This window comes from Notolepis coatsorum (genome assembly GCF_963971535.1).
Source record: "Notolepis coatsorum genome assembly, chromosome: 17".
Lineage (NCBI taxonomy): Eukaryota > Metazoa > Chordata > Actinopteri > Aulopiformes > Paralepididae > Notolepis > Notolepis coatsorum.
Genome location: NC_140181.1, coordinates 35,656,125 through 35,683,231, shown reverse-complemented (window position 1 = coordinate 35,683,231; position 27,107 = coordinate 35,656,125). Strand labels below are relative to the sequence as shown.

Here is a 27,107-nt window from a genome sequence, read left to right as displayed (position 1 = left end):
GAAGAGGAGAGAGAGGGTGGAGAGAGGAAGAGAGTGAGGAAGATAAGAGAGAGAGGTGGAGAGAGAATGAGAGAGGATGAGAGAAAGGAGGAGAGAGGTGGTGATGGAGGACGTATATATTAACACTTTGGCTGCCGGAAAACGCCTAAACACGTCATTCCCGGCCATGCTCAAGTTGCCGAAGACGCTTTACAGCGTCTTTAATATCAATATTTCAAAAATCTGGGATCGGATTCATATTTCCCCTCCGCTGGCCTGAGATCCACCAGGAGGACACACTGAGCTCTCTGGCGGTTCAGGAGCGCCATCTGGTGGCCGATCGGCGCAATCGCTTAACAGGAAGTGCTATGGAGATTGTGCTGGTCGGCCGTATTACTTCCGGGCACTAGCTATAGGTTCCGGGACTCGATCTCGACACACTACATAGCGATCGATTGCCAATAACTCGATAAACAACATGATTTGGACGTATATACCATTATACAAGCTGGAGATGGACCGGGTAAATCGACATCCCATAATGGTAAAATTTCTACTCTACGATGATCGCCCAACGGCGCGCGGAGACTGGGGTGAGTTTTAGCGTGTAAAGTTACCGTCTTCGATACTAACTGCTATTATCAACATTTGACCCACATTAGATGATTGGTATAACGCTGCCCACGGAATTATAAACGCCCCCTAGCCCATCCGGTCAACATCAGATGACGTGTAGTAACTTCTAGAAGTACGTCTAGTTGGAATTTTTTATATCGCGCTGATTGCCATAAAACTGTATTGCATCATCAATATAATGTATTTGGGGCTATAGATCACGTTCTGGAGAAAGCTGCAGAAAGAGATGAAAACATACTTATACATTAGACCATACTTTACTATGAATATGTGAATGAAAAAGATTAACGTTGCTACACAATGAACAATACATATAGGACTTTGAATGGGCCCTAATAATGGCAATGTAGCAATAGAATTTAAAAAGTTATAGCCCTGCAAATAAGGGGACTTTCTCTATAGACAAATGGAGCCGGCAACCTACGGTTGATAATGAATTTAACCCATGGCAGCCAAAGTGTTAAGACAGAGACAAACAGAAAGAGAGAGAGAACCAGCGACAGAGATAGACAGAGATAAAAGGGGGACACACATAGACTTAAAGAGAGATGGAGAGGAGAAGAGGTGATGAGAGAGAGAGAAAGAGAAGAGAAGAGGTGATGAGAGAGACAGACAGAGAGAGAGACACACAGAAAAAGAGGGACAGAGAGAGAGACAGACAGACAGATGGAGAGAAGAGGTGATGAGAGAGAGGAAGAGAGAGGGGGGAGAGAGATGGAGAGAGAGGATGAGAGGTGGTGATGGAGGTCCATATATTAAGACAGAAACAAACAGAGACAGAAAGAGAACCAGCGGCAGAGAGAGAACACAGAGACAGAGAGAGAGAGAGAGAGAGAGAGAGAGAGAGAGAGAGAGAGAGAGAGAGACAGAGAGAGAGAGAGACAGAGACAGAGACAGAGACAGAGACAGAGAGAGAGAGAGAGAGAGAGAGAGAGAGAGAGAGAGAGAGAGAGAGAGAGAGAGAGAGAGAGAGAGAGAGAAAGAGAGATCACCCTTTGAAACAAAGTGAACCATGCTGGATAAATGTTTGAACAAAGTGAATCAACATTGCTCTTAGAGGTTGCTTCTTTGAATCAAAGTGAATCAACTTTATGTACTTTATGTATTCAATAATAAATACAGGTGCAGCTCAATAAATTAGAATATCGTGGAAAAGTCAATTTATTTCGCCACAAAGGAGCCCCAACTAAGTACTGAGTGAACATACTTTTCAGTAGGCCGACATTTCTATATAAAAAATAAATATTCTGAGATACTGAATTTGGGGTTTTCATGAACTGTAAGCCATAATTATCTAAATTAAAGGTCCTGTGTTTTGCTATTCCTTTCACTATTTGGGCAATGTTACACAATTCCTGTGAGTCTATGGAACACATCTGTACGTTTTTTTTCAAAACAATTCATTGTTTTGTATTTCCTTATTTTTTTTTTAATTATGTTTTTGGTATTTTTATTTGTTTGTACTACCGGGCAGTCCGGTAGAGAGAGAGAGGAGGAACGGGAGACAGAGCGGGGAGAAGACATTCGGCAAAGGACGCCGGGTCCGGGAATCGAACCCGGGTCGGCCGCTTCGCGACGCAGCGCGTTACATGGGTTGCCACTTGGGTGCCCATTGTTTTGTATTTCTAATCAAGTACTCTAAAGCAGCACTTCAAGATTTCAAGCTGTTTTGGGTGACAGTCACCCACAGTCTGCACTGGCAGACAGAGAGAGACATAGAGAGATTGAGGGGGATACTAATTAATTTAGCCGCGGGGGGTGGCCATAATCCCATGGGACAATGCATTGGTAACTTGTTTCATATGACAATATATACCCCTGTGAATATTATTGCATGGATTGGAATACGGGCGCACGCGTGGGAGTGTGCGCAATGATATTTTGCAACAGGTTGACAGTGATATGCGAGTGCTCCCGACTATGTGTGTGTGTTTCCCTGCTCGCGCGCGCGGTCGGGAGTGTGTGTGTAAATGCTCCGTGTCCCTCTCTCTCTCCCTCGCTCGCTTGTTCTCTGCTCTCTCTGTCGGCACTCGCGCCACGTCAACCCGTTTGAGGAAGTGTCAGTATTTCCACTCGCACTGTTGTTGAGCGAATGGTTGAGTGTGGCTACAACCATAGAGGGGGCGTTAGTTCTACAACCATAGATTAGTTATGCAGATGAGAATTCTTGGACGTCACAGGTACGCAAAATTCAGAATAGCTTAGTTCAGTGAGGGAGTGCAATGCTAAACACTGGAAAAGGCCATTTATAAGACACGGGACCTTTAAAACAAATAAAGGCTTGAAATATTTCACTTTGTGTGTAATGAATCTATAATCTATGAGATGTCTATTTTGTATTGAATACATATAGTATATCATACTGTATGCTTTCAACACTAAATATATATCATAGTTTATTTAGACTTTTCAGAGGTTAGTCGTCATCAGTGCAGCTTTAACCCTTTCACTGCCACACAACAGCCGGTTAACCGTCGGTTGTGTGATAGTAAAGGGTTAACCTTCTGTCGTGTGGCAGTGAAAGGGTTAAAGGAACACGCCAACACTATGTGAAACGTGCTCACCGTCTTCTTCAGAGTCAGAGAGCGACCTGGTTCTTCTTGTCTGACTCCGGAGAAGATGGTGAGCTTGTTTCCCATAATATTGCCGGGTTCCTTTGAGCCAAGTTTGTCCAAGACGAGACCTCCTACCTTGTTCTCCTTCTGCGGCTGCGCCTCCTTCATGATGTCTCTGTAGGAGAAGGAGGAGACGGAGGAGGAGTCTCCCGTTTGCTGAGTTCTGCTGGGAGAGTTGATCTCTGCCAGCATCAGCTCCTCCAAGCCTGGACACATTACAACGACTCTAGATTAGATTACATTCAAATGTATTGTCATTATACAGCACAGCACAGTACAACAACAAAACGTTCAGTAGTAATATACAATGTACAGGTGATTAAACTAGGTATAAAATATATAAATTAGTACTACTGAGTAATAGTGCTAATCAGATGTATGTACAAAGTTGTAGTATTGATATGTACAGTGATACAGGTATGAAGACACTATGGGAGTAAGTCATACTGGCCAGCGGTATGACTAGTAAGAGTAGGTAAGGGATTATTGTACATGCTATCATAAATAGTTATATGGGTTATATGCAGGTGTATAAGTAGGTATATAGAAGGATTATATGCCGGTATATTTAGACAGATATATATATATATATATATACATACATATGCGGTAAATATAAATATGTAAATGTTTATATACGGTATATATAGCACTATTGTACATGCTATCATACAGAGTGATATGGGTAGACCATAGTATGAGGTAGGTAGTTATGATCAGGGTTAGAAATTAACGGGGGCTTGGGGCAAAATGCCCTTGAAAATGGACCAAATGCCCTCGAAAATCAGTTAAGGGGGGCAAAAAAATGCCCCTGACAGTTTACTAATTATATATATAATTATATTATGCTCTACAGTGCGAGCATTTCACTCGCATTTGCCTCTAAAAATGTGTGCGCGCGAACCAGAAAAATAATTTACTCGCATAGTGCGCGAGACGAGTGAAGATTACAAACTCAGTAGTGCTTTTTTCGCTCCGCTGCTAATCGTTCAAAAACACATTCACACATTCCACAAGCCGCATAAACGTTCCAATCACAGTAGAGTTTCCTGTGGTGATGCGACTGGTTTCATGCGAGAGAAAGGAAACGATAACACAGTACGCGCTAGAAAATAAACTCACGGTACTGTCATAGTAGGGGTGGACGGTATAAACGGTATACGGTATAAACGGTATGAATTTGCGCTACGGTATGGATTTAGACTATACCTTGTGACCGGTAGAGCAACACAGTGTGGAGGGAGGGGGCTGCCAGGAGCGGAGCTAACGCCAGCGCGCCGAGTCAGGGCTCCACACAGTGTGACTATTTCACTCGGATTTCCCCCTAAAAATAGATATGTGCGAACTGGAAAAATTATTTAGGAGCACAGAGGCTTTGCGTAGTGGGCGTGTCAACGCGCAAGTGTCATTTCATAATAGACACGGAACAGAGCGGACCTTCAATTCTAGAAGCAAACTAGCACTTCAGCCCTGCGTTGCACACAGCTGTGTGACAACTTCGCTCGCGAGTCGCGCAGTTTCTATGTGTAATGTAAACTCTGCGTCGGATCCAATCGTCTAACATGCTTTGCATCCACGCCATTCCGGAATGCCTACGTCGCGCTAAAATCTTAAGTAATGTTAAATGTTGATGTAGCCTCAGAAAGCTAGGCTAGGAGTAGAGCTAACGTTAGCTTGCTGAGGCTACATCAACAGGCTGCTAGGAGTCCTAGCAGCCTGTTGATGTAGCCTCAGCAAGCCAACGCCGGCTCCATCCCTAGCAGCCCTCCCCCTCACTCTCTCACTCTCTCTCTCTCTCTCCCTCTCTATCTCTCTCTCTCTGCTAACAATCCTGATTCGATTCTTGAACCTATTTCATTCCAAAGGAATATATTGATGGACATTACTGCTATAGTATATAGCTCAGCAGCTGTAACAGAATACTTTAATTTTTTATTACCGGTATTTATGTTTCAACAATGACAAAAAAGCCAGCGGTGGACCGACATAGCAAACGCTGTCACTGTTTACTTGTGTAAGGATATGGTTCCTTTTCAAACTGTCGATCGAAAGGGCTTTAAAGACATGGTCAAAACACGATCCAAGATATGCGTTACCTGCCTGCAGACACTTGAGAAAAGGGTTTGCATTTTTCTATTGCAGTTTTGCACAATAAATGTTCTTAAAATACCTCTGTACTATGTGAAATATGTCCTAGTAATACAATAGTACAGTAATAGCTGCCAGTGTTTTACCCCTTCAGAAGCATGTATATAGACATTTTAAGATAAGTTAATATACCGTGATATATACCGTTACCGTCTACGCTTCAAATTATACCGTGATATACATTTTAGACCATACCGTCCAGCCCTACGTCATAGGCAAGTTATACATTCAGACAACGCTAAAAATTCAGCCAGCCATGAAGCCCATTCATTTTTTTTTGAGCTAAAAAAAGACGAGAAGAAAGAGGAATCCGGCGAGGCAGCTAATGTTACTGAGGCGGATAACATTATATTGACGGCTGATAACGCTAGCGAAGTTAGCACACGCACACTGTGGGCCAGCCAGTGACTTTGGTGGTGTATTGCACAGATGTGTGTCCCATTCCCGTTTGCACACTCACACACACAGTAAGCCATCACTGGGAACGCTCAGAGACATAGTGAGGGAAGGGGGGGCTGAGAATATCTGTGTATATCTGTGTGTGTGTGTGTCTCGCTCTCTCTCCCTCTCTACATCTCTCTCTCCTGAACCTATTTCATTCAAAAGGAAGATATTGATGCACAGTAGCTATAGTATAAATTATAGCTCAGTAGCTGTAACAGAATAATTGCATTAACTATTAATTAATTAACTATTATTCAATAGCGTTTCAATTATAATAAATTAAATAATTGTATAAAGAATTTTCTATGTTCTGTCATCTAATAATATATTCCATTACCTTTCCTATCTGTATCAAAGTCAAAATGTTGGTATCGTGACAACACTACAACATACAAAAGCAGCTTTCTTTGTGTGCTTCTAAATTTTTATTTAGATTTTATTTAGGAGGCCATGTGCTCCTTGGGAAAAAGGTTAGCGTAGAGCCCTATATATGGAGATATTAACATTACGTTATCAAACATAGGGACGAAGACTGTAAAAAAAAAATACAGCGCTTTGCGCCACCAAGACAGCCGCAGCCACAAAATGGCATATGGTAAGTGTCGACAATGTGTAAATTTTCATCCTAAAAATTCAGTGCCCCCGAAATACAAAAAAAATTCCCAGAAAATCAATTAACACATTAACTGCCACGCTTATATCCATCAATGTATGATCACTGCCACCAGTCTAAGCCTATGGAGATGTTTACCTTCTTTGCAGGGCTATAACTTTTTAAATTGTATTGCTAAATTGACATTACTATGGCCCATTCAACATCGATTATCTATCGTTCAGGATGTAGGAACGTTTTCCTTTTTCATTCATAGATTCATACGAAAATACCGTCTAGAATATAAATATGTTTTTATCAAGACTCCAAATGCTCCTTATGTACAAATGGGGACGAAGGGACATTTATGCACATGTACTGGGACTGCCCACCAGTTAAGATATTTTGGAAATAAGTGACCCAGCAATTGTCAAATCTCTTAACTCTGGATATACCTGTACACCCCTCTGTATTACTGCTGAATGATGTCTTTGAGCATGCAGTACCTCCACAGCTAAAGAGATTGGTTTTATCCGGTATCACAGTGGCTAAAAAGCTGATAGCATCACGATGGTTTCAACCGGAAAAAATGTGCCGTAAGGTCTGGATTCTTACATATCTCGATGTGATTTATCAAGAAATATCAACAGCTAGAATTTTGGGTCTCAATGAATCCAAAATGGCAATGTGGTTAGAAGTGGTGGAGAGAATAAAAGCCAGCATATAATGGTAGTGTCTGGTCAGGAACAAATTATAATGGTTGGATTATCCAATGGGGGGTCCGGGAGAGGGGGGTACGAGCTGGAGCATATGTGTATTTGTATATCCTATTGTGTGTTGTCATGTTTGTTTATGTGTTTGTTTAAAAAATAATAAAAAAATAAAATACAAAAAAAAAAATATGTTTTTATCGTTTTCTGCAGTAATTCCTAGAACGCTAGTTATAGGCATAAACGCATATATAGATTATCAACTGCCGTTTGTTGGCGATACACGCTATATTAAAAATGTCAACTGTACATGATCCTAAACGTTATGACTGATCATGCGCGGATGAACGGCGGGGGGGGGGGGGGGGGGTCGTTTATAATTCTGTGATCGTCGGTAAATGCTTTATGTAGTATGGGTGATATATTGATCGGAGCAGTTTGCATGGATAATAATAAACAAACGCGCTGAAAATGACGTCAGTGTCCTCTTACCGTTGGCCGGTGAGACTGGAGCAAAAAGATCCCACTTATTTGACGGCGATCGAGTCGATCCATTTCCGGTTTGTATAATAATAATAACAGCCCAAATCATGTCGATTATTGAGTTATGGCAGCGATCCATATATACGGTGCGTGTCTTGAGTCCCGCGACAATATGCGAGTGCCGGATGCATTTCCAAGACGCACCGAGATCGACTCGTCCATTTCCGGTTTGGCAACTCGCCGATCATCCACCAGGGGGCAGTATTGAAGCGTTGCAGAGTTGTGCATGCTCCCACTGCATCAGACGAGGCTCCGTGAGGGAATTATGAATAACATGGCGAAAAAATTAAATATAGTCTCAATAACGTCATACGCCGTGGATTGGCAGAATTCGCATGAACTTGAAACACGTCGTAAGCCGTTTCCGGCATGGGATGTGTTAAGACCAGCACTGCCAATAGACAATCCCTTAGAACAACACGGACACAAGTCAGTACACAATCCCTTTAACACTTTGAATGCCCATCACGAGATATCTCGGGTTATCAGCCCGCGGGTTGAATGCCCATCACAAGAATTCTCGTTTTATTTTTTTTATTAGCGATCTGAATTCATATTTCATACCTGCCCCGCCAGGCGCTCAGATGTGAAAAAAGCGCCCCCCTATCGTCTCCAAAATGGTAATGCACCATTTTGGAATGGACTCAATGAAAATGGATGAGAAAAAAAAACTTCGGAATCCACATTTTACTTCTCACGCATGTAACCGGAGCCGATCAGATTCATTCTGGACCCTCAGCACAGCGTGTAATATGTGTTTTACAGTATACGCGTGGGATCAATAAAAGGATCGATTTTTAGAATGGCGATCAGGAATTGGAATAATCCATTTGGATACCATCTGATCTCAGGTAAGGAATCTATTTTACCAGTCTTAGGATAATCAGACCTGTTTTCACGGAGATATAAGCTTTTCCCCTATAATGTGATATGGCTGTTTGACTGTAAGAGCGATCAGGAACTGAGAGAATCGATTTTCAGCTCGCGGCACCAGCGTGCACACGTACACATATACTATCGATAATCTAGCGTTAATTTGAAAACGATTCATAAATAGGCCGAAAAATTACAACGTTCTAGAATAGTACAGGGCGATTATCATGGAATCTTAACGAGGGCTTTTCAAAATGCTATAAAACGGAAATGAACCGATAAATAAACTATCCGCTTCGACAATGTTGACTGGAAATGAGTCATTGATAAGCGACGGGCAGATTAGACACATAGCCATAATTTAAAACATAGATTAGGCCAGTGGTTCTCAAACTGTGGTACACGTACCACTAGTGGTACTTGGTGGTACTGCTGGTGGTACAAAAAAGCCTTTTTTTATTTTATTTTTTTTTTACTATTTTTACTATTTTTTTTTTAATAATTTTTTAAACATAACATCAAATTAGACACACATGCATTAACAGTAAACATCCAGTAAACATTTTTTTTTGCAGTCAGGCCACTGAACTTAGAAGCAGGCCAGGCCGCGTGTAGCTTTATGCCAAGCAAGCAGTGCAAAAATTTACCGTAGTGGCGTGCAGTAATGCGCCTTTCATTTTCCGCCGCCCAGCGCCCAGGTCGCGCGGAAATAGGCTGTCTATTGCCATTCTCTTTGACAAACTCTAACCTTAACCAGCTCCTTAACAACGCCTAAACTTAACCGTTCTAACCTTAACCAACTCCGAAACAATGCCTAACCTTAACCTTAACCTTAACCATGCCTAACCTTAACCATAGAAATTATATTGCCATTCTCTTTGACAAACTCTAACCTTAACCAGCTCCTTAACAGCGCCTAAACTTAACCGTTCTAACCTTAACCAACTCCGAAACAATGCCTAACCTTAACCTTAACCTTAACCATGCCTAACCTTAACCGGCGAAAGAATACACGTTAAAAAAAAATCACGTTAAAAAATATTTTCAATGGGATTCGAACTCGCCAGCAAACGAGCCATAGGATCCACAGCCATGTGTCCTTGCCAATTGAGCTATTGCTAGATACTGAATAAGGGGCGGTGACTTATATATATTGAGCTCCGCTCGTGTCGAACCAAGGCGGGATCTCATGCGCATGCGCGGGCACCTCGCGCGAGCACGCCGGCGCACGCACGCACCTGAGCGAGCACGCCGCCGCCGGTGCACGCACGGTAGCATTTGTCTGAAAAGAAGGGCGCTTTACCGCACTGGCGTGCGGTGACGAATGCGGAAGCATTTTTGCACTGCTTGCTTGGCATTAAGGAAAACGCGGCCAGGCCAGTGTTTCTGGTTGCGGTGGCGCGATAGTTAGATAACCTAAGTGGGGAACAACCAGGAGATCACTGTGACAGAGAGTAATGCAGTCTAAACAGTCATAAATCTTTAATTCAACTTCAGCCCTGATCATAACCATTTATTTTTAGATTTTTTTGTAATGTCAGATAAAAAATCTGACATTACAAAAAATCCATCAAAATCTGTGTTGCTGCTAATCATTGACACATGCCTAGCCTGTAACAATCCCCCCCAGAAAAATGTACTTTGCATTTGATATATTGAAAATATTTTACTTTTTGTGTTTTTTTTAACAATAATTTGTGATGCCATCACACAAACTGGCATTTAAAGGGTAAACATTAAAAAATGTATTGAATATGTGTTTTCTTTTCTTTTTTACAATAATTTGTGATGCCCATCACAAACACTGGCATTTAAAGGGTAATAATTCAAAAATTCCTGCACCAGAATGCAGGAAATTAAGTTTTTGTAACAAAATAATTGTGTGTGTGTGTGTGTGTGTGTGTGTGTGTGTGTGTGTGTGTGTGTGTGTGTGTGTGTGTGTGTGTGTGTGTGTGTGTGTGTGTGTGTGTGTGTGTGTGTGTGTGTGTGTGTGTGAGTGAGTGAGTGAGTGAGTGAGAGAGAGAATGATGGACAATCTCTTGCTGTGTGAGAGAGAGAGAGAGAGAGAGAGAGAGAGAGAGAGAGAGAGAGAGAGAGAGAGAGAGAGAGAGAGAGACAGAGAGAGAGAGAGACACACAGACAGACAGACAGACAGACAGACAGACAGACAGACAGACAGACAGACAGACAGACAGACAGACAGACAGACAGACAGACAGACAGACAGACAGACAGACAGACAGACAGACAGACAGACAGACAGACAGACAGACAGACAGAGAGAGATAGAGAGAGAATTAAGTACATTTGCTGAAATAGTTGTTCTTAATTTTCTCACTTGCTATGTGAGAATGTTAGTTATTATGTTCTCAATGCCCCTTGCATTGTATGAGTTGTGTGGAAGCGTTTGCTAGTTCTAGTGCTATCCCTTTGTACATTGTGGCTGTGTCTGACAAAAGTTAACAATACATAATGGTATTAGGAATACATTTGCCTCCTGCGTGAACTGCGCATAGCTGAATATACTGTATTTTAACGCCGGTCATATGGTGGTACTTGGAGAGCCAGCTACGTTCTCAGGTGGTACTTGGCCTGGTATGGAAACAGCACGGCACAGGACAAGAAGGCCCTACAGAGAGTGGTGCGCTCAGCCGAGCGTACCACGGGTATTGCACTACCCCCCCTGCAGGTTCTATACAACAAGAGGTGCAAATCCAGAGCCTGCAGGATAATGAAAGACCCTCACCACCCCAATAACAGCCTGTTTCAGCTGCTGAGGTCAGGCAGACGCCTGCGAACCCCAGCTACTAGGACAGAGCGGCTTAGGCTCAGCTTCTTCCCCCAGGCCATCAGAGCCATGAACAATGAACATTGAGTGCTCAGAACATTGAACTGTCCACACACAAGCACACATGAACACACACACGACACGCACACTGTGCACGCTCACACACGAGCAGCCACTTAACACTTTAACATGAGCGGGCACACACTCATGTCGCACACACGCACACTTATGGCCAAAGGAAAGGACACTTTAAATTAGAATAACAGGAACAGTGTATTGCACTACCAAAGCTAACTAGCATGTCCCATATGCTCTGTAAATAACTATGTACAGATACCGAGATGTCACTCCATGTTACCTGTTACCTGTTACTGCACAATGTTGTTTTCTTCTTTTGATTCTATTATATGTACCACTGTATTGCACATCGTTGCGGGCAAGACCACCCGCATTTCATTGTATACCTGTATGCCGTGACAATTAAAACTCTTGACTTGACTTGACTTGGTGTAAAAAGTTTGAGAACCACTGGATTAGGCGATATTAATGCTAACATTGAAGTGGATGGTGGGCATTCAAGCACTAAATGTGCGCCCCCTGCTGGGAACTGAAAGTGTTAAGCCCAGCACTGCCAACTAGACAACCCTGTAAGACCAGCACTGCCAGTAGACAATCCCTTTAACACATTGGTTGCCAGCCGGATATGGCGATTTATCGCTTGGATGCCACCACGTTAATGAATGGGAGGACGAGCACATTTGCGAACGCATAAACTATATCTTAAATTATGGCTGTGTCTCTAATACACCAGTCGCTTATCAATGACTTGCTTGCAGTCAACATGTACGAAACTGATAGTTTTTTCATCAGTACATTTCCGTTTTATACCCTTTTGAATACGAGTATAGTTTTGGTGATTTCTAGTAATTTCAGAGAAATTCCACGATAGCCATTTACTGTAATACACAAAACACGTCATTTTCCAGCTGATTTATGAATCGTTTTCAAATAAACGCTACATTATCGAGAGTATTTGTGTTCTTATGCACGATACAAAAGCGGGCTGAAAAATCATTTATTCGTGCCGCGCTCAGCGCCTAACGCCACACACACACGTTGTGCAATCTGTGAAAAACAACTCTGATTAACCCAAAACTGGTCAAATAGATTCCTTACCTCAGATCAGATGTTCTGCAAAAAGATAAATCCAATTCCTGATCGCCATTCCAAATATTGATCGCGTTTATTGATCCAACGTTATAGTCCGAAACGCATGATCCAAGCTGCTTCCAGCCTCGCCAGTGAGTCGTAACACGACACTGCTTGCCAGAGGTGGGGAAACCCTGGGGCAGAGTTTTTCTCTGATGCACTTTTCCACTCAATCCAATCCAATGATGTGCATTACCATCCGGGAGACGATAGGGGGCGGTATTTGCCCTTTTCAAGCTCAGAGCCATTCCCAATGATAATGTCAGGCTGGACGGATGAAAAATTTATGGATATCGCTAATAAAAGAAATAACGATTAAATAACGAGAAATCTCGTCATTGGCAACCAACGCATGGCGGCCAACAACGAGATCTCTCGTTGTTGGCAACCAATGTGTTAAGACCAGCACTGCCAGTAGACAATCCCTTTATTTCTTTATTTTATTCCTTTAAGACCAGCACTGCCAATAGACAATCCCTTTAAGACCAGCACTGCCAGTAGACAATCGCGATCAGTATTTGGAATGGCGATCAGATAATTGGATTATTCTTTTTGCAGTACATCATAGACATGGTAAGGGCTATATATTATCAATCTTGCGTTGATCCGATAATTTCTTGTGTGTCTGCGGTGTGTGTGTGGGCCGTGTCCCGTTGGTGACGATCGAAGCATAGAAAAACGACCTCCCCCCCACCCTTTCTTTCATGCATGATGAAACATAATACCGATAATCTATTTCAGATTGATTATTGATCCAGGCGAGAAATGGCACGATTTATAGTGAAATGCAGTGAAGCGCTATTTGGCTGCGTTTCCTGGGATTACACAGAATCGCTCTGGAACAATGCTCGTATTCACCACGGTATAAAACGAAAATGTATGGATGAAAAAAGTATCTGTTTTTTGCATATTGAGTGGAAGAAACTCACTGACAATCGACTGTTATAAGGTCCATAGCTATAATATTTAATATAGGTTAGGCACTTTTGCGGCCCGAGGGATGATATTTTGCGGCCCCCTACTTGACATCAAAGTTTAGTGTTAATCAAATCAAATCAAATCAAATTTATTTATAAGGCCCAACAACACACGTTAATGTCCCCATGGGCCGTACAAGTCTTCTTTAAACAAGTCAAGAAGAAAACATAACAATAGGTCAAGAATAGAACAAGGACACCATAAGGTCCAACAAATTTTAAATAAATGCAAATAGATGAAAGAATGCAAGCACTCCCAGTCATACCCCACGCGAAGGTAAGGAAAAACTCACTAAAACCTAACAATAGGAAAAAATTCTCCACAGGCAGTGTGGAGGAGAGAAACCTTAGAAGGGCCATTCAAGGGGGGATCTCCCTTCTTAGATGTCGGTGATAGTAGTGTTGCAGACGGACAGTTGGTAAGCATGCACTCAAGTGTGTAGTGAAACACAGATGAGTGCATGCAATAGCAACTGAACATTTTGAAAGATTACAGATAGAGCTGATAGCGATAGCAACTGAACATTTTGAAAGATTGAAGATAGAGCTGATAGCGAATCTATTTGAGGCACAGGGGCAGCGCAGAGAGGGTCGCGTCCTCCCCGTCTTAATCACGGGACATTCAACACTCCGTTAATGCGGCCCGCGCGCAACTATTTGCCGAGTCGTTGCGCGAGAGTTGGAAGTTTTATTTATTGTATCACTTGTATGCTACCATAGCGCAGGCTCATGCCAGCAACGTTACGTTAGTGACTTGGTTGAAACGTGATTCCGGAGTGATATCAAGTAAAGTGGAAGGCAAATGCATCCTCGCTATCTCCTCTGACTGCGAGCAGTGCTCTGCATGTCCGGCTGCACTGCCACACTGTCTGTGTCTGTGTACGGGTCTGGTCCAATCACATTCAGCGTCCCGTCAGTGTTTTCCCCCCTCACCCACAGTCTGCGAATTAGATGCAGAGTAGGGCGGGTCTTAAACAGTCAGAGTCAGAGCAGAGTTGACAGCGCATCTACAGTAGCCTCGCTCCCAGTTTGATCTCCGTGAGATAAATGTAGCTACTAGCCTAGTTTCGCCAGCAGGCAGCAGAAAAATATGGCATTTTCAAAGATGGTCAGTAAAAGAAAAGTCGACTGCAATTCAAAGGTGAATGGACTGAAAAATATGCGTTCATCCTGAGTCCCAGCACCAAACCAATGTGACTATATGCCAAGAAACGGTAGCTCTTGTGAAGGGTGGTAATTTGAAAATAATGTATGACTGAAGTGATGAAGACCATGTTTGAAGGCAAACAAAAGCAAATCCCCCTCAGATAGCACAGCAACCAGAATAACTGAAATACTGGCTGGTGATTTGATTAAACAGCTTTGTGATAGAATAAAAGAAAATGCACAGTGCATTTCCATAGCTGTGGATGAGTCCACTGACACCACTGAGAAGCCTATGTTCTGAAGAACCATTCATGTTCTGAAGAACTGTTCATGTTCTGAAATGTTATTGCTAAAGATTGAGAAGATTGGATCAGTTGTACTTTTTTTTTGAATACTTGAAACCCTTTTTTTGTGGAATATTTGATGCGGCCCAGCCTCACCCAGACTCTACCTCCAGCGGCCCCCAGGTAAATTGAGTTTGAGACCCCTGCTTAAGACCAACACTGCCAGTGGGCAGAGATAAAGAGACTACTTTAAAATGTCTGATTCTCTAGTTTGTGAAGAGGATATCTTTAAACATTCATTCACCTGCTCAATTATACATGAAGACTGTTGCAAGAGGACTGCCCTGACCGTGTGTGTGTGTGTGTGTGTGTGTGTGTGTGTGTGTGTGTGTGTGTGTGTGTGTGTGTGTGTGTGTGTGTGTGTGTGTGTGTGTGTGTGTGTGTGTGTGTGTGTGTGTGTGTGTAGGTGTGTGTGTAGGTGTGTGTGTAGGTGTGTGTGTGTGTGTGCGCGCCTCCTCCTGGCAAAGTAATGAAGACGCCAGTCTGGAGATCAGAGGACCTGATTAAATATTCAGCACGACGTCCCCAACGTTATCCAACAAGCCCTACAGACATAGGGTTAGGTCACTATTACAAACACAGAGTTAGGTCACTACTGGAGCCCTACAGACACAGGGTTGGGTCACTACTGGAGCCATACAAACACAGTGTTGGGTCACTACTACAGATACAGGGTTAGGCAGGGCAGCTGGGTGGTGCAGTGGGCAAGGCGCTCACCACCAATGCAGGAGACGCTGGGTTCGAGCCCAGCTCTCCGCATTGCTATCAGCTTGGCTGGTCATTCATACTAATACAATTGGCAGTATTAGGGGGTGGGAAGCTGATGGGTGGGGATCGGACGTTGTGTACAGCGACTCCTACAGGTCGGTTGGTGCGCCTGCGCAGCAGAATCAGGAAGCGACGGGGGTGGCGTGCCCTCCAAACGCAGACCCCCAACACTGAGAGATCGCGCTGTGCAGGTGAAAAGATGAGACTGCTGCTTCCTCGAGTACCGGAGGGGACACGTGATGCAAGGCTTCGTCCACATTGCAGCTGGCTTGTGGGAGGCATGGCCTAACAACGTTCGAGACAGGGGAGGGTAGAATTGGACGATACGAAATTGGGGATGGGAGAAAAATAGAAAATGGGAGAAAAAGTTGATCAAAAAAAATTTAAGATACAGGGTTAGGTCACTACTGGAGCCATACAGACACAGAGTTAGGTCAATACTGGAGCCCTACAGACACAGAGTTAGGTCACTACTGGAGCCCTACAGACAAAGGGTTAGGTCACTACTACAAACACAGGGTTAGGTCACTACTAGAGTCATACAGACACAGGGTTAGGTCACTACTGGAGCCCTAAAGACATAGGGTTATGTCAATACTGGAGCCCTACAGACACAGAGTTAGGTCAATACTGGAGCCCTACAGACAGAGTTAGGTCACTACTGGAGCCCTACAGACAAAGGGTTAGGTCACTACTACAAACACAGGGTTAGGTCAATACTGGAGCCCTACAGACAGAGTTAGGTCACTACTGGAGCCCTACAGACAAAGGGTTAGGTCACTACTACAAACACAGGGTTAGGTCACTACTGGAGTCATACAGACACAGGGTTAGGTGTGTCTGTGTGTGTGTGTGTGTGTGTGTGTGTGTGTGTGTGTGTGTGTGTGTGTGTGTGTGTGTGTGTGTGTGTGTGTGTGTGTACCTGTCCTGGTCTTAGTGTTTGTCAGAATCTCCTGAAGTCTCTCTTGTAGTTTATCTGCTCTCTTCCTCTCCAGCTGTAGCTGTCGCTTCAAGTCCTTCAGCTACACACACACAAACACAAATATGAATGCTTATGATTGCATTCCATGCTTGTAGGAGAGCTGTGGTTTAAACTATGGGCACCGACTCACTGCAGCACTGCCCTTCTTCTCCAGAATCCTCTGACCATCTACTGTGTCCTTCACCTCCTAGAGAGAGAGAGAGAGAGAGAGAGAGAGAGAGAGAGAGAGAGAGAGAGAGAGAGAGAGAGAGAGAGAGAGAGAGAGAACTGGTGATGGAGGTCTGTATATTAAGACAGAGAGAGAACCAGAGACAGAGAGAGAGGCGGACACATAAGAGACAGAAAGAGAGAGAGAGAGAGAGAGAGAGAGAGAGAGAGAGAGAGAGAGAGAGAGAGAGAGAGAGAGAGAGAGAGAGAGGTGATGGAGGTCTATATATTAAGACAGAGACACAGAGAGAGAGAACCAGAGAGAGAGGGGGGCCACATAAGAGAAAGAAAGAGAGAGACAGACACACACACATAGAGAGAGAGAGGTAGATAGAAAGAAGGACATCAAGGATTGATGGACAAACAAATCCCATCTCTAATCTGTCCACGGGAACCCTGACCATGACCTCACATTCTATTTACCTGTTTGAGTTCCTCTATGGTTTCACCATGTTCCTCCTTCTGTTTCTCCACCTCCGTCAGCTGTTGCATCACTCCCTCCATCTCGGACACCTTCCCCTGGAGAGGAGATGGGGGGAGGCTATGTGTAACTGGGAGAGATATGAGGACTATGTGTGTGTGTGTGCAACTAGGAGAGATATCAATACCGTTTAAAATGGAGTCAATTGTATATAGCTTAGGGGTGAAACGGTTCACATCACAGTCTTGGCGTCACAGTTTTCGGTTCGGTTCACTTTTTTTTCTTTTTCTTTTACCACTCCAAAAATACCATACATCAGCATAAGATATATAGCCTAAAAATAATCCAACTTTTCAGTTATTCTCAAGGACGTAGTCATGCAAAAACTGAAATAATGAGGCAGTTTGACATCAGGCACATCATTTTGACAGTGACCGGGTTAGAGCTAGGAGAGATTTTGGTACAGCAAGAGGGGAGGCATTGCCGATTTAAACATGCTTCTCATTTATTTGGTAAAAAAATTGTTTTACAGCGGTTTGCCTTAAATAATGTTTGGCACACAAAGACCGAACTGACTGAAAAATATAGGCAACATTTGTCAAAGTATTAACTTGGTGCAAACAAACTAAATAATTAAACCTTTCAATTTATGTGGCCACATTATAGACAAAAGGCCATCAACATAAAGTATGCATATGCTCAACCAGCACTAGACTTTGTTATCAAAAAGGATAAGTCACAGAAAAGATAATTAGGGTTTTAAATAAGGACGTTTATGGGGTTTCTTGTATTAATAATAATTTGCACTAAGTCATGTTGTAACTGTTGGTACGTCCCAGCAGGGACCAGGATGTAAACTATGACGTTGTGTTATGGGTTGGCAAAACAGACGCACAGTTGACACACACGCTCTAGTCTCCTGGCTCGTTATTGAACACAAACAGTTATCTTTTAACCTCTGTTGTCAAGCCTCGTCAATATACCCCCCTTCCCAACTAATGGAACTGGTGTCGTGGAGTCACTTCGCTGTGAGCGTTTCCACGGTTAGCTCGCGGCTAAAGTTAGTTAGCTTGTGGCTAACGTAACGTTAGCCTAGCTCGAGGCTAACGTTATAACCGAACAATACACACATGCCCCGAACCGTGGAGGTCGTACCGAACGGTGTATGGTTCGAATGAATACGGTTCCACCCCTAATATAGCTCCATATAAACTATTATCATCATGGTCTTAATGTGTGTAATAATTATTGCATTGATCTCAGCATGTGGACTTTTTTTCTATCCAAGGGTTTGTGTGTACACAGTAAGTTACCTCCATTTGTAGTGTGTGTGTGTGTGTGTGTGTGTGTGTGTGTATGCATGTGTGTGTGTGTTACCTCTACTTGTAGTGTGTGTATGTGTGTGTTACCTCTAGTTGTAGTGTGTGTGTGTGTGTGTGTGTGGGTGTTACCTCTAGTTGTAGTGTGTATGTGTATGTTACCTCTAGTTGTAGTGTGTGTGTGTGTTACCTCTAGTTGTAGTGTGTTACCTCTAGTTGTAGTGTGTTACCTCTAGTTGTAGTGTGTGTGTGTTACCTACCTCTAGTTGTAGTGTGTGTGTTACCTCTAGTTGTAGTGCGTGTGTGTGTTACCTCTAGTTGTAGTGTGTTACCTCTAGTTGTAGTGTGTTACCTCTAGTTGTAGTGTGTTACCTCTAGTTGTAGTGCGTGTGTGTGTTACCTCTAGTTGTAGTATGTTACCTCTAGTTGTAGTGTGTTACCTCTAGTTGTAGTGTGTTACCTCTAGTTGTAGTGTGTGTGTTACCTCTAGTTGTAGTGTGTTACCTCTAGTTGCAGTGTGTTGCCTCTAGTTGTAGTGTGTTACCTCTAGTTGTAGTGTATGTTACCTCTAGTTGTAGTGTGTTACCTCTAGTTGTAGTGTGTTACCTCTAGTTGTAGTGTGTTACCTCTAGTTGTAGTGTGTGTGTTACCTCTAGTTGTAGTGTGTGTGTTACCTCTAGTTGTAGTGTGTTACCTCTAGTTGTAGTGTGTTACCTCTAGTTGCAGTGTGTTGCCTCTAGTTGCAGTGTGTTACCTCTAGTTGTAGTGTGTTGCCTCTAGTTGCAGTGTGTTGCCTCTAGTTGCAGTGTGTTGCCTCTAGTTGTAGTGTGTTACCTCTAGTTGTAGTGTGTGCGTGTGTGTGTGTGTTACCTCTAGTTGTAGTGTTACCTCTAGTTGTAGTGTGTGTGTGTGTGTGTGTGTTACCTTTAGTTGTAGTGTCTGTGTGTGTGTTGCCTCTAGTTGTAGTGTGTTACCTCTAGTTGTAGTGTGTGTGTGTGTGTGTGTGTGTGTTACCTCTAGTTGTAGTGTTACCTCTAGTTGTAGTGTGTGTGTGTGTTACCTTTAGTTGTAGTGTGTGTGTGTATTACCTCTAGTTGTAGTGTTACCTCTAGTTGTAGTGTGTGTGTGTGTTACCTTTAGTTGTAGTGTGTGTGTGTGTTACCTCTAGTTGTAGTGTGTGTTCTTTCTCTAGTCTTTCCGTCTCTTCCTGATGTTCCAGGGTATTCTTCTCCATGTTCTCCTGTTCTCACACACACACACACACCATGTAGAAGACAGAGGGCATGTATTTAGAATCACTAAATCACACTAGCGCCCCCATGTGGTCAGTATTGCAGAGGAAAATAAACCCCAATGATAATACATGATCTCTCCATGTCTCTCTCTATCTACTGATCTCAAGTGATCTATCTACTGACCTGTGTCTGTCTTTGGAAATCTCTCTCTCTCTATCGTATCTATCGTATCTATGGTATCTATCTATCTATCTATCTATCTATCTATCTATCTATCTATCTATCTATCTATGGTATCTCTCTCTCTCTATGGTATCTATCTATGATATATCTCTATGGTATCTATCTATATTCTCTCTCTATCGTATCTATGACAGTGGTCGGCAATAGGCAAAATTGGCCCGCCAACAATATCTTGCCAGTCAGATTATTTTGAGAATATGATTTTTTTAGTTATTCTTTCAGACCGACTATAGGCTAGGCTATATATATAAGCTATAATGTCCAAACAGAGAAACTACCACCACCTAAAGAATGCTTATTATACTTTGTTTTATCCATGTTGAGAGTGAATAACAGGTAGGCTATAGGCAGCGAGGTGCAATGTAGCGCTTGCTCAATATGAATAAAGTCGGTGGACAGCGCCTGGTGCTGAAATAGCAAACAAGCAGTGTGGTATGAAATTAAAACACCAGTTCAGTAAATCATTAAAACTTTATCTTTACTTTATGACTGTGACGGCACCACACATGAACAGTGACAATGCAATTAAACTGACGTCAAATTGGGGCAAAAAAAGCTGAATCCGCTTCAAGAAGACACGCTACATTAGGTAAGAATTACAACAAGATATTCATTAACTAAATAAAAAATATAATTAGGCTTTTAACCCTCTAAAGCCGGGCGCAACACTAGACATGTTTTGCAAAACATTAAATATCTTTGGATCAGTTTGTGATAAAGACTCGCTTTATTGTATCGGAATCGGGAGACTGTCCTCTCAAAATCTTAAAGGAAAACTCCAACATTTTGGGAAATTAGCTTATTTGCCATCTACCCTGGAGTTAGACAAGAAGATACATACCTTTTTCTTCTCTGTGCATGCAGTAGGAGTAGGAAGACGTTGCGGGAACTAGGCTAATGGAGGAACCTACTTCCAGTGACTGATGCTAAGCTAGGCTAACGGTGCGCGTCTTCCTACTCCTACTGCATGCACAGAGAAGAAAAAGGTATGTATCTTAACACTCCAACATTTTGGGAACCCTGGAGTTAGACAAGAAGATGCATACCTTTTTCTTCTCTGTGCATGCAGTAGGAGTAGGAAGACGTTTGGAACTAGGCTAATGGAGGAACCTACTTCCAGTGACTGACGCTAAGCTAGGCTAACGGTGCGTGTCTTTCTACTCCTACTGCATGCACAGAGAAGAAAAAGGGTATGTATCTTCTTGTCTAACTCCAGGGTAGATGCCAAATAAGCTAATTTCCCAAAATGTTGGAGTTTTCCTTTAAGTGTATCTCTCCGTCGCCCACTGGCTATCTGATGCGCGGAAGTAAAGCATATAATCTTGAAATATCTAGATTGGTTGTTTTCTCTGGACTGCATCTAATCCGCTGTATCCATCTATTTATCATATATCTTATATCTGTCACTATAGCCAATGGAAATGCTAGAAATGGTCACGTGGACTGGAAGAACCAATGTAAAATTCTTATAATTTCTCAATAGTCTTGATTGATTGATTGAAAATGTTATTAACAGATTGCAGAATGGGTACAATACAGTACAGCTCAATACACACAATTGTTAAGGGGATGCAGACCAGAGAAAGACTTTCGTCTTGTTTACATCAGGGTCCCCCATTTTCAAATCATTGTCAGTCCGCTCCACAGAACGGGCTGTCAAATAGACACGCTGGTTGCGCATAATCGATTGTCTCTGGTTTTATAATCAAATGGCAAAAAGACAAAGGTATAATGTTCAGTGCAAATTATTTGTATTATTTGAATTATATATATAAAAATGGAAAGTAGAAAAAACTGCTTGTTTACACCTATGCAGCAGGGTTTATTTTGATCCATTTTCTGCCTCTGCCACAAATGTATGTCTTAGTTATAAGGTGGTCTGTGACATTTTCACTATCAATTTATTAAATTAGCCATTGTTTTTTATTTTGGCCCGCCATATAATGGCTTGGAAAAAATGAGGCCTGAGGCCAAACTTAATTGTCGACCGCTGATCTATGGTATCTCTCTCTCTATGGTATCTATCCATCTATGATATCTCTCTCTATGATATCTCTCTCTGTGGTATCTATCTATCTATGATATCTCTCTCTCTCTCTCTTACCTCAGAATCTTTGAGTCTTCTCTCATACCAGCCTTTGGTTCCTTCCATAGACAGAACTTGAGCCTGTAGCTCCTCTACACTCTGCTGGAGGCCTTCTAGCTCCTTAGTACGAGCCTGTAGAGACAGACACAGACATAGACATAGACACAGACATAGACACAGACACAATGCAATAGGTTATCATTCTCCTCTCCACCATCTTTCTTTCTTTCATACCTCTCCTCCTCCTCCTCTCCCCATCACATCCTTCTCTCCTCTCACCTTCACTCCTCTCATCTCACCTCCCCCTTTCATCTCCACTCCTCTCCTCATCTCCACTCCTCTCCTCACCTCCACTCCTACTCTGCCCCCTCCTCACCTCCTCTCCTGTCATCTCCACTCCTCTCCTCCACTCAGTCTACTCTCCCCCCTCCTCTCCTCTCATCTCCTCTCCTCACCTCCACTCATACTCTCCCCGCTCCGCTCACCTCCTCCTCTCACCTCCTCCTCTCCGGTCATCTCCACTCCTCTCCTCCACTCTGTCTACTCTCCCCCCTCCTCTCACCTCCTCATCTCCTCTCATCTCCACTCCTCTCAGTCTACTCTCCCCCCTCCTCTCCTCTCCTGTCATCTCCTCTCCTCACCTCCACTCATACTCTCCCCCCTCCTCTCACCTCCTCCTCTCCTCCGTCATCTCCACTCCGTCTACTCTCCCCCCTCCTCTCACCTCCTCCTCACCTCCACTCCACTCCTACTCTCCCCCCTCCTCACCTCCTCCTCTCCTGTCATCTCCACTCCTCTCACCTCCACTCATTCTACTCTTCCCCCTCCTCACCTCCTCCTCTCCTGTCACCTCCACTCTTCTCCTCGCACTTCCTCCACCTCTCCCTTCCTTCCTCCTCATCCACCTTTTCATCTCGTAGTTGTTGCCGTATTTCCTCCTCTGATCTGTTCTTCTCTTCATGCAGACCTCTCAGCTCCTTCTCATAGCGAGCTCTGACCCCCAGGACCTGTAGAGACAAGCATATCAATAGGTAGTGTCACCATACTGGAATTTATAAAAACGTTAATACAATACCTTGAGAAATATCAATATTCAATACCATTTTCGATACCACTGCGTTCTGTTCAGTTTCTTAACATCATACATCGTTGTTGAGTGTGTCGTTATAATACAGCTGGTATGGTAGGCTGTGAGTGTGTTGTTATAATACAGCTGGTATGGTAGGCTGTGAGTGTGTTGTTTTAATACAGCTGGTATGGTAGGGTGTGAGTGTGTTGTATAAATACAGCTGGTATGGTAGGGTGTGAGTGTGTTGTTATAATACAGCTGGTATGGTATGGTTAGGGTAGGATGTGAGTGTGTTGTTTTAATACCAGCTGGTATGGTATGGTTAGGGTAGGATGTGAGTGTGTTTAAATACAGCTGGTATGGTATGGTTAGGGTAGGATGTGAGTGTGTTGTTTTAATACCAGCTGGTATGGTATGGTTAGGGTAGGATGTGAGTGTGTTGTTTTAATACCAGCTGGTATGGTATGGTTAGGGTAGGATGTGAGTGTGTTGTTTTAATACAGCTGGTATGGTATGGTTAGGGTAGGATGTGAGTGTGTTGTTTTAATACAGCTGGTATGGTATGGTTAGGGTAGGATGTGAGTGTGTTGTTTTAATACCAGCTGTATGGTATGGTTACGGTAGTCTGTGAGTGTGTTGTGTCTCAGTCCTGATAGCCCTGAGGGGGTTAGCTTAGCTTTCAGGGACATCTTGTTTGAATGCTTCAGTGATATTGAAACGAGAGCCGTCACCAACCTCTTGAAATTCTAGAGAAAAATTTGAACCTTTGTTGTGTTAGCACCTTGATTGGCACAGCTCTGTAGCATGGCTTGTATATGGGTTTGCTAGTAACATATCCTTGGCTAATAACACAACACTGTGTGTGTGTGTGTGTGTGTGTGTGTGTGTGTGTGTGTGTGTGTGTGTGTGTGTGTGTGTGTGTGTGGTGTGTGTGTGGTGTGTGTGTGGTGTGTGTGTAGGTGTGTGTGTGTGTGTGTGTGTGTGTGTGTGTGTGTGTGTGTGTGTGTGTGTGTGGTGTGTGTGTGGTGTGTGTGTGGTGTGTGTGTAGGTGTGTGTGTGTGTGTGTGTGTGTGTGTGTGTGTGTGTGTGTGTGTGTGTTGATTGATAATTTTATTAACAGATTGCAGAATGGGTACAGTACAGTACAGCTCAATACATACAATTGTTGAGGGGATGCAGACCAGAGAAAGACTTTCGTCTTGTTTACATCAGGGTCCCCCATTTTCAATTCATCATAACATATATGACACACGACATACAGATAGACAGTACTGCTACATTTATACATTTATGACATACCAGATTTGCAAATACAGTACTGTTTGTGTGTGTGTGTGTGTGTGTGTGTGTGTGTGTGTGTGTGTGGCCTACTGTGAAAACACTGACAACACTGTGACAACACTGTGACAACACTGTGTGTTTGTGTGTGTGTAGTGCCTAGCCTTTGTGTGTCATTCCCCATCCCTGGATATAAATCCGACTGGAAAGTCAATGCGGGGAGATTCCCCAGGCTGGAATCGGGACCATGCATGCGAGTCAGGCTATTTATGTTCCATGTAGCAAAATAATAATAATAATAATAATAATAATAATAATAATAATAATAATAATAATAATAATAATAATAATAATAATAATAATAATAATAGCCTCATAAAAAATACTATTGTTGCTTCGTTAGGTTGTTTTCAGCGTTTTATGCATGTAATCTGTTAGTTAGGCCTATTGGAAATGTTCGTCGACATGAGTAGATTTTTCGTTTTTGTTTATTTATTAACTCAATCTCCGCCAACCACGTATATACTGTATACGCGTTTGCTCGCCATGCGTTGAACGTCAATCACGTATATATACGTTATTAGATTGTTTGATCGCCTTCCTTTGATCCCCGTGCTACAGACTCGCCCGAATCGCTCTCAATCACTTTGGCACAGCCACATACACTTGAACTGCAATGCCGATCGAATATCACCAGATGGCAGTATCGTCTACCATTTGAACTCGGATAGGAAGGCAGGAAGGCAGCATTATTGTCATTGAATGCATCGAGACTGGCTCTGTGGGGGAGCTCTGCCAAAGCAAGCAGATCCGTCGCCTCAAAACCTAGTGTCCAGTAAACAACGTGTAATTACATATAAACTTGTAATCGCGATCGCCGATGGGATCATTGGAATTATTCTTTTTGGATTACCTTCTGGCTAAGGTAAGAACTAGGGATGGGGGGGGGGGGGGGGGGGGGAACCCTGCATATATCGGTATCGCTTGATATCGGTTGATATCGGTATCGGAAATTAAGAGTTGGACAATATCGGAATATCGGTATCGGTAAAAAAGCCAATATCGAGCATCCCTAGTAAGAACCCCCTATGTCTATTTTACCGAATGTGGAACATGTTTATGTAACGATCGGAGTTGCTGTACCGGTCATAAACAAGGCTTTTTCTAACGATCGGATTTTCTGACTACCCCGAAGGGTGAACGATAGTCTGTTATAAACTACCAGAAGAATTAATTATAGATGACCAGAATGAGGATAAATCATATCGCCACTGGTGATGAAAATGAATGACCAGAGAGAGGGACGTGAAAAGCAGAGGTACTGTATGGAAATCCCTCCCAAACCCTGGCAAATCACACCCTGTGTATATGTGTCTATAGTACCTGCCTCCTTCTCATGCTGTGGTTTATATAGTTTGTACTGTATATGTATCTATAGTATTAGTAGTATATACTGCTCTTCATATATATATATATATAGTATTATCTATGTACTGTATCCGTAGTACCTACCTCTTTCTCATGCTGTAGTTTGAGGTCAGACAGCGCCTCCTTGTGGTCAGATTTCTCCTGGCTTAACTGGATGGCCAGTTCATCTAACATGACTTTACGCTTCTCTGCCGTCTGTAACACACACACACACACACACACACACACCACACACACACACACACACACACACACACACACACACACACACACACACACACACACACACTTGAATTACCATGGCTTTAGTCTTCGTCATTGTCTCATAGAGGAAGGAGTTTAAAACTAATTCAAATAACAGCTACACAGGTCCAATATTAGATAGATACCAATCATTAAAGCTGCCATCTGTAATCCCAATGTAAACAAAGTGAAAACCAGACCATAGAATTGGAGAGATGTTTGATATAGGGCCCCTGAATTTCCCCAAGGGGATCAATAAAGGAATATCTCATCGTATCTTATCTTATAGTGATGTTTGGACTATTTGTGACTAAAACTAAAATAGTTTTAAGCAACTTTTTCTTTTCCCCCTGTTGTCATGCCTCAGTGTGACAGAAGCTGAATAAATACCTTCTTAGCCTCATCCAGGTCTCTATGGAGACACTCCTTCGCCTGCCCTTCCTCTGTCAGCTGCTCCAGGAGTTTACTGTTGGCAAAACTAGACTCCTACACACACACCACACACACACACACAGAATAGTTGATAGTTTGTCAGATAGCTGCGGGAACCAGCAAATATGAAAACACACGTTTTTCTCCTTAAGATATGGATGCTCATTCAACCTGGAGCAAGACAGACAGTGTGATTCAATTATATCTCTATTGTAATAGGTAGTCAGACAAGTGTGATTTAGTTATATCTCTATTGTAATAGGTAGTCAGACAGTGTGATTTGGTTCTATCTCTATTGTAATAGGTAGTCAGACAAGTGTGATTTAGTTATATCTCTATTGTAATAGGTAGTCAGACAGTGTGATTTGGTTCTATCTCTATTGTAATAGGTA

At 42.8% G+C, this 27,107-nt stretch overlaps 1 protein-coding gene across 3 annotated transcripts in view; it reads right to left on the bottom strand.

The window, feature by feature from the left end:
• Window positions 1–27,107, bottom strand: part of gripap1 (GRIP1 associated protein 1) — a 144,721-nt gene that overhangs the window by 40,014 nt on the left and 77,600 nt on the right. For all 3 annotated transcript variants that reach the window (XM_084334144.1, XM_084334145.1, XM_084334146.1), the window contains 9 exons: window positions 26,674–26,769; window positions 26,125–26,235; window positions 23,171–23,272; window positions 22,284–22,397; window positions 19,864–19,941; window positions 17,385–17,480; window positions 16,885–16,941; window positions 16,695–16,794; window positions 3,306–3,436 (listed from right to left, as the gene is read on the bottom strand). In XM_084334144.1, the coding sequence (XP_084190270.1) occupies window positions 3,306–3,436; window positions 16,695–16,794; window positions 16,885–16,941; window positions 17,385–17,480; window positions 19,864–19,941; window positions 22,284–22,397; window positions 23,171–23,272; window positions 26,125–26,235; window positions 26,674–26,769 (885 nt within the window). The remainder of the gene's footprint in view (window positions 1–3,305; window positions 3,437–16,694; window positions 16,795–16,884; window positions 16,942–17,384; window positions 17,481–19,863; window positions 19,942–22,283; window positions 22,398–23,170; window positions 23,273–26,124; window positions 26,236–26,673; window positions 26,770–27,107) is intronic.